The sequence below is a fragment of the Panulirus ornatus genome, chromosome 50 (genome assembly GCF_036320965.1).
Source record: "Panulirus ornatus isolate Po-2019 chromosome 50, ASM3632096v1, whole genome shotgun sequence".
In the NCBI taxonomy this organism is placed as follows: Eukaryota; Metazoa; Arthropoda; class Malacostraca; order Decapoda; family Palinuridae; genus Panulirus; species Panulirus ornatus.
Genome location: NC_092273.1, coordinates 24612422 through 24627369, shown reverse-complemented (window position 1 = coordinate 24627369; position 14948 = coordinate 24612422). Strand labels below are relative to the sequence as shown.

Sequence of the window (14948 nt, the reverse complement as noted above, 5' to 3'; positions counted from 1 at the left end):
CACAAAGTGAAATCCAATCATCTAAGTCAAGGGGTATACAAAGTAAAATTAAAGTAAAACTCATTTCCTATGAAGACTTCCTTGCCTGGAGCTCGTACCCAATACCCTGAAATATAAGGCTGATCATTCTGATCAGAACCTATAGAAAACCAGAACATCCTAAATCATTAGCTACAAAGCTACTATAGGCATTTTGGAGAGGTAAAGATCCTAAGAACTCTCTGTACAAAATTTTCCCCATTCAAATGAAAATCTAACCACTGAAATGAAAACAGAACAAACATATTAAATCAATATTCACAATTGCCTTACCCCTCTTTCAAAACCTATTCAAAGTTTATTTGAAATGGAAAGTTAGAATGAGTTCCTACAATATCATAATACTTACCCACGAAATATGGACTGGTGTTTTCTGAAAAATTTCTATATTCATATTTGCAGAATCATCTTCTCACCCCAAATTTGACATCAGAATTATCATTCTATTCTTTACCAGTTCTCTCACACACACTGCTCTTCACAGGATTTGTTAGCTTTTGGTAGTTTTTCTACCAGGTCATTCCCAGAAATATTGCCACTAAATCTGTCTAGTATCATAATTTTGTATCTTTTTGGGACCTATAAACTTTTATCTGTCTATTTACTCAATCCATACAACATCAGTGCTTCCCACAACCCTGCTACATTCTCTCCATCAAAACTTTTTAAGTAAGTACAATTAATCTACATATTTAGTTCTTTTCCTTTTTCAATATGCATTCTCAAAACAAAAATCTAACCCATGCAACCTTGTATGAACAACTATTTCCTTTCATCTGAGATGGCCATGACTGGGGCATGCTCTTACTCATGCCAATGTCGACTACTATGAAAAGCAGTAACATAAATACACTTCTTAACTTTCCTAAGATGACTTGATAATATGAAGAAACTAGATGTGGGCTGGTGCTTTGATTAATTGTCCCTAGTTTTCATAGGGTGTATGATTTCATATCAGAATGTTACAGGGAGGGAATAGATGGTCTTAAAGACTGCCCAAAATACTGTTATGTAATTTGTTTGTGAACCGTAATACTGAAATCAAACTAAAATGACTTACTTGTGCATGGCCCAGTCTTTCCTTTGACACTGCTTGGAACAGTAGGGAACAAGCTGACACTGGGCACACCATTTAAGCATACAAGATTCAGAGGGTGCCTGCGAACAAAAGTGGCATATCCCCGGGTGGAAATGACGTATAGCTGGCAGCAACTGTACCAGAGGCTCTGTGCCTACTCCATTTACTTCCATGGCTCCTTAAATAATCATCTTCTCCAGAAGAATATGATAACATTCAAAACACTGTAATATCACATTCAAAATTAGAGTAATGTATTAAAGTACATTTTGTTACTGGATGGCTAGCTAAAATGTATAAAAGCAGATGCTGACAAAATTGATAAAACAAAACTAAATTCATCACAAACTAAATGTACAAAGAATCGTAATGAATTAGAAGACAAAACTAAATTTACTTGTACTGCAGAAGCATAAGTATAATATACATACATACAATTATCATACTATCTTTAACTTGATCGCCCTTTCCCATGTCAGCGAGGAATTGCCAGGAAACAGACGAAGAAAGACACATCCACTATATGCACACATATTTACATACAAGCTCATACATGTCCATATATATTTACATAACAACGTATAGATACACATACACAGCCATATACATATATACACACGTACATATTCATACTCGCTTGCCTTCATCCATCCCCAGCGCCACCCCACCCCACAAGAAGCAGCATCACCAACCTCTACATTGGCGAGGTAACACCAGGAAAATGGACAAAAAAGGCCACATTCACTCACACTCAGTCTTTAGCTGTCATGTGTAATGCTTCAATGTGATACTACTAATATCCCTATTCCAGGATGAACGGTAGCAGAGAGGGAAAACATTTTTCTATGAAGACAAACCCACGAACCTTGTAGATTTTCTGATGAGTGGCTATGAAAATTCTAATTACACCATGGAATACACAGGATGAAAATCATTGGTTGGAGATTGGTGTGAAGGAAAGTGCACAGATAAAGATCTAAAACATTGCTAAGGGAGCATACTTTATCAGCTGGACAAATACATAAAGTTGATGAAAGTTTTATATTGATATGTGCTTCCCAAAACAATTCTTGTACAAAGTGGTGAATCACAGGCACCAAGTTACAAGAAAAGTAAGAAAAGACTTAAATTTTGTACTTATCTGGTAAGAACTCTATGCACAATACAGTACTGCATGATTTACTTTGAAAATTTTCAGTTTTATTCCTTTGAATTTTCATTAACACATTACAGTAACATTACAGATGTCCAAAGAACCAACTTTTCAAGTCATCTAACTTTCCAAAGATCTCAACATGATCAGACAACTGGACTTTCACAGTAAGTGGAAAGAGTATTAAAGATAATGGAAAGAGACTAAATTCATCACAATACATATCTAACGACTCTCATTACACATCTAATGTTAAAACCAGTTTTACTGTAATTAATCATATACAGCTATGTGTAAGTGATTATGTTAATTTGATTAAAGATGCTTTTATAAAACATACTATAGTATACACCTTAAAATCAATCTTTTTCTTGAAAAGTCAGATTGATTCAATAAAAAACTGAAGTCCATACATACTCCATTTTTTCATGGTGGCCAACACAATGCAGGTAATTATATACCCCAATCATGGCCTTCTTGGATTTTCCATATACTGCATACACATATCCCAACCTATGCCAAGTAAATAATCATCAAAAAACACCAAAGGGATGATGACGACCTGGGTTGGCTGTGAACCAACTGCCCTGTCGATGATTCAAGCCCTGGTGGTCATGTATATAATTCTTGGTCAGTGATGCTAACCATTATGCCAGAGAAGCTCACAAACAAAACAATAAAAGAAAGACAGAAACATAACACTATTTACAGAATAATGGGGATCATAAAATGCTTCTCTGCATTCCACAGTCGACAATTTACTGCATTAAAGATAAATCATCAAAACTCAGTAATCTTACTCTTTAGGTGATTTACATCAAACTGAGAAATATCCTCACTTTTCCTCTAAACAATTACTAGATGATTAAACAAATGCACAAATACATTTTGTTACCTCAGGTCTAAATCAGTGTTTGATTAAATTAGTTACAGAGAATCATATAGTTAAAAGAAAATCTAGATGAATGAATCAATTAATAAATACAAAGGAAATAATCATATCAGTTTTCTGAAACTCATAAAAGTTATAAGCTTAAGAAAACATAACTCTACTTGCAGAGAAAGTCAATGAGGGAGGGAAATAAGAAAACCCTGTGCTCTCTAAGAGAAAAAATTAAAATTCCAACAGAAAACTGTAATCCTAAGAAAGGGTCATTGGATCAGGAAGGAACAAGCCTATACAGTATCACTACCTTAATGGTGTATGGAACCTTGGAAAATTTGCCCTGAAAACTCTTATCTATGAGGTGACAAAGACACCTCAGCAGCCTGAAAACTCTATCTATGAGGTTACAAAGACAGCTCAGTGAAAAATGTCCTTAATTTTGACTAATTATAACTCTTAGCTTGTTAGAAACAGTCTTTAAACACCAAAGTAAAAGAAGGTAGGGTTTAACTCACCAGGGAACATCTGGCTGATGTGACATCATAATTGCAGTGATCCCCAAGGTAGCTAATAGAAGCACTTCTCAGATAATGTATATATACTATAAACAATAAGCATTTCTTCTTTCTGGCAGCTCTGAAAAAGAAAGGACTTGTAATAACTTTATTTAGAATGACTCCTTCAGCATAGAGTTTCCAGCTCTAGTTCTATGAAACTTTTCCTACTGACTATAAGGAAGGAAACACCATCAAAGAGGTACAAAATAAGGAGGGGTCCAGAAAAAGTCACCACAAAAGATTATATCTTATAATCACATCATCCTATACTGTTGGAAGATCCTATGCAACATAGGATAAGAAACTAAAACAATAAAGAGAATAAAAAAAATTAGAAAGGAAGTCATTCACATATCCATATAATGCATCAAATATCAAATATCATGATCTTATATGCTGTTAAAATTATTTCTAAGGCAAGCTGAAATTCTAATACCCTAAAATTTTCAGTGAGACTGTGTATGGCTTGATTTGATCCATAGGCAGCAGAACATGCGTTGACAAGCAGGGGAGTGACTTTAGGTTGGAAGTGCAGAATGGGGAAGGGTAGGCCAAAATGACTTGAATATCTATTTCATCTATTACCATTAATCTATTTCCCACTAAGGAGGGGGGTGGATCAGGTAAATACAGCCTCTCCATATCATTCATACATTCTAACTCATGCAAAGTATGTTAAAGTAAAACATCATCTTTTTTTTTTCATACTATTCGCCACTTCCTGCGTCAGCAAGGTAGCGTTAAGAACAGAGGACTGAGCCCTTGAGGAAATATCCTCACTTGGCCCCCTCCTCTGTTCCTTCGTTAGGAAAACTAACACGTGTGAGGTAGCGCTAGGAAAAGACAACAAAGGCCACATTCATTCACACTCGGTCTTTAGCTGTCATGTGTAACGCACTGAAACCATATATATATATATATATATACAACATTGTTGGAACCACTATTCCTTCAAACATACCCATTTTTACTTTCCGAGATAATGTTCTCGACTTCCCCACATTCTTCAAGGCTCCCAGGATTTTCGCCCCCTCCCCCACCCTATGATTCACTTCCGCTTCCATGGTTCCATCCACTGCCAGATCCACTCCCAGATATCTAAAACACTTTACTTCCTCCAGTTTTTCTCCATTCAAACTTACCTCCCAATTGACTTGACCCTCAACCGTACTGTACCTAATAACCTTGCTCTTATTCACATTTACTCTTAACTTTCTTCTTTCACACACTTTACCAAACTCAGTCACCAGCTTCTGCAGTTTCTCACATGAATCAGCCAACAGCGCTGTATCATCAGCGAACACAACTGACTCACTTCCCAAGCTCTCTCATCCACAACGGACTTCATTCTTGCCACTCTTTCCAAAACTCTTGCATTCACCTCCCTAACAACCCCATCCATAAACAAATCAAACAACCATGGAGACATCACACACCCCTGCCGCAAACCTACATTCACTGAGAACCAATCACTTTCCTCTCTTCCTACACGTACACACGCCTTATATCCTCGATAAAAACTTTTCACTGCTTCTAACAACTTGCCACCCACACCATATATTCTTAGTACCTTCCACAGAGCATCTCTATCAACTCTATCATATGCCTTCTCCAGATCCATAAATGCTACATACAAATCCATTTGCTTTTCTAAGTATTTCTCACATACATTCTTCAAAGCAAACACCTGATCCACACATCCTCTACCACTTCTGAAGCCACACTGCTCTTCCCCAATCTGATGCTCTGTACATGCCTTCACCCTCTCAATCAATACCCTCCCATATAATTTACCAGGAATACTCAACAAACTTATACCTCTGTAATTTGAGCACTCACTCTTATCCTCTTTGCCTTTGTACAATGGCACTATGCACGCATTCCACCAATTCTCAGGCACCTCACCATGAGTCATACATACATTAAATAACCTTACCAACCAGTCAACAATACAGTCACCCCCTTTTTTAATAAATTCCACTGCAATACCATCCAAACCTGCTGCCTTGCCGGCTTTCATCTTCCGCAAAGCTTTTACTACCTCTTTTCTGTTTACCAAATCATTTTCCCCAACCCTCTCACTTTGCACACCACCTCAACCAAGACACCCTATATCTGCCACTCTATCATCAAACACATTCAACAAACCTTCAAAATACTCACTCCATCTCCTTCTCACATCACCACTACTTGTTATCACCTCCTCATTAGTGCCCTTCACTGAAGTTCCCATTTGCTCCCTTGTCTTATGCACTTTATTTACCTCCTTCCAGAACATCTTTTTATTTTCCCTAAAATTTAACGATACTCTCTCACCCCAACTCTCATTTACCCTCTTTTTCACCTCTTGCACCTTTCTCTTGACCTCCTGTCTCTTTCTTTTATAAATCTCCCACTCAATAGCATTTTTTCCCTGCAAAAATCGTCCAAATGCCTCTCTCTTCTCTTTCACTAATAATCTTACTTCTTCATCCAACCACTCACTACCCTTTCTAATCAACCCACCTCCCACGCTTCTCACGCCACAAGCATCTTTTGCGCAAGCCATCACTGATTCCTTAAATACATCTCATTCCTCCCCCACTCCCCTTACTTCCATTGTTCTCACCTTTTTCCATTCTGTACTCAGTCTCTCCTAGTACTTTCTCACACAAGTCTCCTTCCCAAGCTCACTTACTCTCACCACCCTCTTCACCCAAACATTCACTCTTCTTTTCTGAAAACCCATACAAATCTTCACCTTAGCCTCCACAAGATAATGATCAGACATCCCCCCAGTTGCACCTCTCAGCACATTTACATCCAAAAGTCTCTCTTTCACGTGCCTGTCAATTAACACGTAATCCAATAACGCTCTCTGGCCATCTTTCCTACTTACATACGTATACTTATGTATATCTCGCTTTTTAAACCAGGTATTCCCAATCACAAGTCCTTTTTCAGCACATAAATCTACAAGCTCTTCACCATTTCCATTTACAACACTGAACACCCCATGTATACCAATTATTCCCTCAACTGCCACATCACTCACCTTTGCATTCAAATCACCCATCACTATAACCCGGTCTTGTGCATCAAAACCACTAACACACTCATTCAGCTGCTCCCAAAACACTTGCCTCTCATGATCTTTCTTCTCATGCCCAGGTGCATATGCACCAATAATCACCCATCTCTCTCCATCAACTTTCAGTTTTACCCATATTAATCGAGAATTTACTTTCTTACATTCTATCACATACTCCCACAACTCCTGTTTCAGGAGTACTGCTACTCCTTCCCTTGCTCTTGTCCTCTCACTAACTCCTGACTTTACTCCCAAGACATTCCCAAACCACTCTTCCTCTTTACCCTTGAGCTTCGTTTCACTCAGAGCCAAAACATCCAGGTTCCTTTCCTCAAACATACTACCTATCTCTCCTTTTTTCACATCTTAGTTACATCCACACACATTTAGACACCCCAACCTGAGTCTACGAGGAGGATGAGCACTCCCGCGTGACTCCTTCTATTTCCCATTTTTTTTAGAAAGTTAATAATACAAGGAGGGGAGGATTTCTGACCCCCGCTCCCGACCCCTCTAGTTGCCTTCTATGTATATATATATATATATATATATATATATATATATATATATATATATATATATATATGGTGAAGAGCTTGTAGATTTATGTGCTGAAAAAGGACTGATGATTGGGAATACCTGGTTTAAAAAGCGAGATATACATAAGTATACTTATGTAAGTAGGAGAGATGGCCAGAGAGCGTTATTGGATTACGTGTTAATTGACAGGCGGGCGAAAGAGAGACTTTTGGATGTTAATGTGCTGAGAGGTGCAACTGGAGGGATGTCTGATCATTATCTTCTGGAGGCTAAGGTGAAGATTTGTATGGGTTTTCAGAAAAGAAGAGTGAATGTTGGGGTGAAGAGGGTGGTGAGAGTAAGTGAGCTTGGGAAGGAGACCTGTGTGAGGAAGTACCAGGAGAGACTGAGTACAGAATGGAAAAAGGTGAGAACAATGGAAGTAAGGGGAGTGGGGGAGGAATGGGATGTATTTAGGGAATCAGTGATGGATTGCACAAAAGATGCTTGTGGCATGAGAAGAGTGGGAGGTGGGTTGATTAGAAAGGGTAGTGAGTGGTGGGATGAAGAAGTAAGAGTATTAGTGAAAGAGAAGAGAGAGGCATTTGGACGATTTTTGCAGGGAAAAAATGCAATTGAGTGGGAGATGTATAAAAGAAAGAGACAGGAGGTCAAGAGAAAGGTGCAAGAGGTGAAAAAAAGGGCAAATGAGAGTTGGGGTGAGAGAGTATCATTAAATTTTAGGGAGAATAAAAAGATGTTCTGGAAGGAGGCAAATAAAGTGCGTAAGACAAGGGAGCAAATGGGAACTTCAGTGAAGGGTGCAAATGGGGAGGTGAAAACAAGTAGTGGTGATGTGAGAAGGAGATGGAGTGAGTATTTTGAAGGTTTGTTGAATGTGTTTGATGATAGAGTGGCAGATATAGGGTGTTTTGGTCGAGGTGGTGTGCAGAGTGAGAGGGTTAGGGAAAATGATTTGGTAAACAGAGAAGAGGTAGTGAAAGCTTTGCGAAGATGAAAGCCAGGCAAGGCAGCAGGTTTGGATGGTATTGCAGTGGAATTTATTAAAAAAGGGGGTGACTGTATTGTTGACTGGTTGGTAAGGTTATTTAATGTATGTATGACTCATGGTGAGGTGCCTGAGGATTGGCGGAATGCGTGCATAGTGCCATTGTACAAAGGCAAAAGGGGATAAGAGTGAGTGCTCAAATTACAGAGGTATAAGTTTGTTGAGTATTCCTGGTAAATTATATGGGAGGGTATTGATTGAGAGGGTGAAGGAATGTACAGAGCATCAGATTGGGGAAGAGCAGTGTGGTTTCAGAAGTGGTAGAGGATGTGTGGATCAGGTGTTTGCTTTGAAGAATGTATGTGAGAAATACTTAGAAAAGCAAATGGATTTGTATGTAGCATTTATGGATCTGGAGAAGGCATATGATAGAGTTGATAGAGATGCTCTGTGGAAGGTATTAAGAATATATGGTGTGGGAGGAAAGTTGTTAGAAGCAGTGAAAAGTTTTTATCGAGGATGTAAGGCATGTGTACGTGTAGGAAGAGAGGAAAGTGATTGGTTCTCAGTGAATGTAGGTTTGCGGCAGGGGTGTGTGATGTCTCCATGGTTGTTTAATTTGTTTATGAATGGGGTTGTTAGGGAGGTAAATGCAAGAGTTTTGGAAAGAGGGGCAAGTATGAAGTCTGTTGGGGATGAGAGAGCTTGGGAAGTGAGTCAGTTGTTGTTCGCTGATGATACAGCGCTGGTGGCTGATTCATGTGAGAAACTGCAGAAGCTGGTGACTGAGTTTGGTAAAGTGTGTGGAAGAAGAAAGTTAAGAGTAAATGTGAATAAGAGCAAGGTTATTAGGTACAGTAGGGTTGAGGGTCAAGTCAATTGGGAGGTGAGTTTGAATGGAGAAAAACTGGAGGAAGTGAAGTGTTTTAGATATCTGGGAGTGGATCTGGCAGCGGATGGAACCATGGAAGCGGAAGTGGATCATAGGGTGGGGGAGGGGGCGAAAATTCTGGGGGCCTTGAAGAATGTGTGGAAGTCGAGAACATTATCTCGGAAAGCAAAAATGGGTATGTTTGAAGGAATAGTGGTTCCAACAATGTTGTATGGTTGCGAGGCGTGGGCTATGGATAGAGTTCTGCGCAGGAGGATGGATGTGCTGGAAATGAGATGTTTGAGGACAATGTGTGGTGTGAGGTGGTTTGATCGAGTGAGTAACGTAAGGGTAAGAGAGATGTGTGGAAATAAAAAGAGCGTGGTTGAGAGAGCAGAAGAGGTTGTTTTGAAGTGGTTTGGGCACATGGAGAAAATGAGTGAGGAAAGATTGACCAAGAGGATATATGTGTCGGAGGTGGAGGGAACGAGGAGAAGAGGGAGACCAAATTGGAGGTGGAAAGATGGAGTGAAAAAGATTTTGTGTGATCGGGGCCTGAACATGCAGGAGGGTGAAAGGAGGGCAAGGAATAGAGTGAATTGGAGCGATGTGGTATACCGGGGTTGACGTGCTGTCAGTGGATTGAATCAAGGCATGTGAAGCGTCTGGGGTAAACCATGGAAAGCTGTGTAGGTATGTATATTTGCGTGTGTGGACGTATGTATATACATGTGTATGGGGGGGGGTTGGGCCATTTCTTTCGTCTGTTTACTTGCGCTACCTCGCAACCGCGGGAGACAGCGACAAAGTATAATAAAATAATAAAAAAAATGATATATATATACTCTTTTTTCTTTTCTTTCATACTATTCGCCATTTCCCGCATTAGTGAGGTAGCGTTAAGAACAGAGGACTGGGCCTTTGAGGGAATATCCTCACCTGGCCCCCTTCTCTGTTGCTTCTTTTGGAAAATTAAAAAAAAAACGAGAGGGGGGGATTTCCAGCCACCCGCTCCCTCCCCTTTTAGTCGCCTTCTACGACACGCAGGGAATACGTGGGAAGTATTCTTTCTCCCCTATCCCCAGGGATAATATATATATATATATATATATATATATATATATATATATATATATATATATATATATATATATATATATTTTTTTTTATACTTTGTCGCTGTCTCCCGCGTTTGCGAGGTAGCGCAAGGAAACAGACGAAAGAAATGGCCCCACCCCCCCCCCCTACACATATACATACACACGTCCACACACGCAAATATACATACCTACACAGCTTTCCATGGTTTACCCCAGACGCTTCACATGCCTTGCTTCAATCCACTGACAGCACGTCAACCCCTGTATACCACATGACTCCAATTCACTCTATTTCTTGCCCTCCTTTCACCCTCCTGCATGTTCAGGCCCCGATCACACAAAATCTTTTCACTCCATCTTTCCACCTCCAATTTGGTTTCCCTCTTCTCCTCGTTCCCTCCACCTCCGACACATATATCCTCTTGGTCAATCTCTCCTCACTCATTCTCTCCATGTGCCCAAACCATTTCAAAACACCCTCTTCTGCTCTCTCAACCACGCTCTTTTTATTTCCACACATCTCTCTTACCCTTACGTTATTTACTCGATCAAACCACCTCACACCACACATTGTCCTCAAACATCTCATTTCCAGCACATCCATCCTCCTGCGCACATCTCTATCCATAGCCCACGCCTCGCAACCATACAACATTGTTGGAACCACTATTCCCTCAAACATACCCATTTTTGCTTTCCGAGATAATGTTCTCGACTTCCACACATTTTTCAAGGCTCCTAAAATTTTCGCCCCCTCCCCCACCCTATGATCCACTTCCGCTTCCATGGTTCCATCCGCTGACAGATCCACTCCCAGATATCTAAAACACTTCACTTCCTCCAGTTTTTCTCCATTCAAACTCACCTCCCAATTGACTTGACCCTCACCCCTACTGTACCTAATAACCTTGCTCTTATTCACATTTACTCTCAACTTTCTTCTTCCACACACTTTACCAAACTCAGTCACCAGCTTCTGCAGTTTCTCACATGAATCAGCCACCAGCGCTGTATCATCAGCGAACAACAACTGACTCACTTCCCAAGCTCTCTCATCCCCAACAGACTTCATACTTGCCCCTCTTTCCAGGACTCTTGCATTTACCTCCCTTACAACCCCATCCATAAACAAATTAAACAACCATGGAGACATCACACATCCCTGCCGCAAACCTACATTCACTGAGAACCAATCACTTTCCTCTCTTCCTACACGTACACATGCCTTACATCCTCGATATATATATATATATATATATATATATATATATATATATATATATTTTTTGCTTTGTCGCTGTCTCCCGCATTTGCGAGGTAGTGCAAAGGAAACAGACGAAAGAAATGGCCCAACCCACCCCCATACACATGTATATACATACGTCCACACACGCAAATATACATACCTACACAGCTTTCCATGGTTTACCCCAGACGCTTCACATGCCCTGATTCAATCCACTGACAGCACGTCAACCCCGGTATACCACATCGCTCCAATTCACTCTATTCCTTGCCCTCCTTTCACCCTCCTGCATGTTCAGGCCCCGATCACACAAAATCTTTTTCACTCCATCTTTCCACCTCCAATTTGGTCTCCCACTTCTCCTCGTTCCCTCCGCCTCCGACACATATATCCTCTTGGTCAATCTTTCCTCACTCATTCTCTCCATGTGCCCAAACCATTTCAAAACACCCTCTTCTACTCTCTCAACCACGCTCTTTTTATTTCCACACATCTCTCTTACCCTTACATTACTTACTCGATCCAACCACCTCACACCAAACATTGTCCTCAAACATCTCACTTCCAGCACATCCATCCTCCTGCGCACAACTCTATCCATAGCCCACGCCTCGCAACCATACAACATTGTTGGAACCACTATTCCTTCAAACACATATATATATATATATATATATATATATATGTGTGCGTGTAGGAAGAGAGGAAAGTGATTGGTTCTCAGTGAATGTGGGTTTGCGGCAGGGGTGTGTGATGTCTCCATGGTTGTTTAATTTGTTTATGGATGGGGTTGTAAGGGAGGTAAATGCAAGAGTCCTGGAAAGAGGGGCAAGTATGAAGTCTGTTGGGGATGAGAGAGCTTGGGAAGTGAGTCAGTTGTTGTTCGCTGATGATACAGCGCTGGTGGCTGATTCATGTGAGAAACTGCAGAAGCTGGTGACTGAGTTTGGTAAAGTGTGTGGAAGAAGAAAGTTGAGAGTAAATGTGAATAAGAGCAAGGTTATTAGGTACAGTAGGGGTGAGGGTCAAGTCAATTGGGAGGTGAGTTTGAATGGAGAAAAACTGGAGGAAGTGAAGTGTTTTAGATATCTGGGAGTGGATCTGTCAGCGGATGGAACCATGGAAGCGGAAGTGGATCATAGGGTGGGGGAGGGGGCGAAAATTTTGGGAGCCTTAAAAAATGTGTGGAAGTCGAGAACATTATCTCGGAAAGCGAAAATGGGTATGTTTGAGGGAATAGTGGTTCCAACAATGTTGTATGGTTGCGAGGCGTGGGCTATGGATAGAGGTGTGCGCAGGAGGATGGATGTGCTGGAAATGAGATGTTTGAGGACAATGTGTGGTGTGAGGTGGTTTGATCGAGTAAGTAACGTAAGGGTAAGAGAGATGTGTGGAAATAAAAAGAGCGTGGTTGAGAGAGCAGAAGAGGGTGTTTTGAAATGGTTTGGGCACATGGAGAGAATGAGTGAGGAGAGATTGACCAAGAGGATATATGTGTCGGAGGTGGAGGGAACGAGGAGAAGAGGGAGACCAAATTGGAGGTGGAAAGATGGAGTGAAAAAGATTTTGTGTGATCGGGGCCTGAACATGCAGGAGGGTGAAAGGAGGGCAAGGAATAGAGTGAATTGGAGTCATGTGGTATACAGGGGTTGACGTGCTGTCAGTGGATTGAATCAAGGCATGTGAAGCGTCTGGGGTAAACCATGGAAAGCTGTGTAGGTATGGATATTTGCGTGTGTGGACGTGTGTATGTACATGTGTATGGGGGGGGGGGGAGGTTGGGCCATTTCTTTCGTCTGTTTCCTTGCGCTACCTCGCAAACGCGGGAGACAGCGACAAAGTATAAAAAAAAAAAAAAAAAAAAAAAAAAAAAATATATATATATATATATATATATATATATATATATATATATATGTTTGAAAGCGACAAAGTATAATAAAATATATATATATATATATATGAATGAGTGTGTTAGTGGTTTTGATGCACGAGACCGGGTTATAGTGATGGGTGATTTGAAGGCAAAGGTGAGTAATGTGGCAGTTGAGGGAATAACTGGTATACATGGGGTGTTCAGTGTTGTAAATGGAAATGGTGAAGAGCTTGTAGATTTATGTGCTGAAAAAGGACTGATGATTGGGAATACCTGGTTTAAAAAGCGAGATATACATAAGTATACTTATGTAAGTAGGAGAGATGGCCAGAGAGCGTTATTGGATTACGTGTTAATTGACAGGCGTGCGAAAGAGAGACTTTTGGATGTTAATGTGCTGAGAGGTGCAACTGGAGGGATGTCTGATCATTATCTTGTGGAGGCTAAGGTGAAGATTTGTATGGGTTTTCAGAAAAGAAGAGTGAATGTTGGGGTGAAGAGGGTGGTGAGAGTAAGTGAGCTTGAGAAGGAGGCCTGTGTGAGGAAGTACCAGGAGAAACTGAGTACAGAATGGAAAAAGGTGAGAACAATGGAAGTAAGGGGAGTGGGGGAGGAATGGGATGTATTTTGGGAATCAGTGATGGATTGCGCAAAAGATGCTTGTGGCATGAGAAGAGTGGGAGGTGGGTTGATTAGAAAGGGTAGTGAGTGGTGGGATGAAGAAGTAAGAGTATTAGTGAAAGAGAAGAGATAGGCATTTGGACGATTTTTGCAGGGAAAAAATGAAATTGAGTGGGAGATGTATAAAAGAAAGAGACAGGAGGTCAAGAGAAAGGTGCAAGAGGTGAAAAAAAGGGTAAATGAGAGTTGGGGTGAGAGAGTATCATTAAATTTTAGGGAGAATAAAAAGATGTTCTGGAAGGAGGTAAATAAAGTGCGTAAGACAAGGGAGCAAATGGGAACTTCAGTGAAGGGCACAAATGGGGAGGTGATAACAAGTAGTGGTGATGTGAGAAGGAGATGGAGTGAGTGTTTTGAAGGTTTGTTGAATGTGTTTGATGATAGAGTGGCAGATATAGGGTGTTTTGGTTGAGGTGGTGTGCAAAGCGAGAGGGTTAGGGAAAATGATTTGGTAAACAGAGAAGAGGTAGTGAAAGCTTTGCGGAAGATGAAAGCCGGCAAGGCAGCAGGTTTGGATGGTATTGCAGTGGAATTTATTAAAAAAGGGGGTGACTGTATTGTTGACTGGTTGGTAAGGTTATTTAATGTATGTATGACTCATGGTGAGGTGCCTGAGGATTGGCGGAATGCGTGCATAGTGCCATTGTACAAAGGCAAAAGGGATAAGAGTGAGTGCTCAAATTACAGAGGTATAAGTTTGTTGAGTATTCCTGGTAAATTATATGGGAGGGTATTGATTGAGAGGGTGAAGGCATGTACAGAGCATCAGATTGGGGAAGAGCAGTGTGGTTTCAGAAGTGGTAGAGGATGTGTGGATCAGGTGTTTGCTTTGAAGAATGTATGTGAGAAATACTTAGAAAAGC

General features: G+C 40.6%; 1 protein-coding gene across 4 annotated transcripts in view; it reads right to left on the bottom strand.

Annotated features, from left to right (window-relative positions):
• LOC139764672 (protein O-linked-mannose beta-1,4-N-acetylglucosaminyltransferase 2-like) overlaps positions 1–14948 on the bottom strand; it is a 79148-nt gene that overhangs the window by 42061 nt on the left and 22139 nt on the right. Inside the window, exons 3-4 of one of the 4 annotated variants that reach the window (XM_071691552.1) lie at positions 3672–3792; positions 1100–1341 (exon numbers count right to left, since the gene is read on the bottom strand). In XM_071691552.1, coding sequence (XP_071547653.1) covers positions 1100–1290 — 191 coding nt within the window. In that variant the 5' untranslated portion in view covers positions 1291–1341; positions 3672–3792. Of the gene's footprint in view, positions 1–1099; positions 1342–3671; positions 3793–14948 lie in introns of those variants that run through there. The other 3 variants (XR_011716444.1, XR_011716446.1, XM_071691553.1) reach the window with 3 other exon arrangements.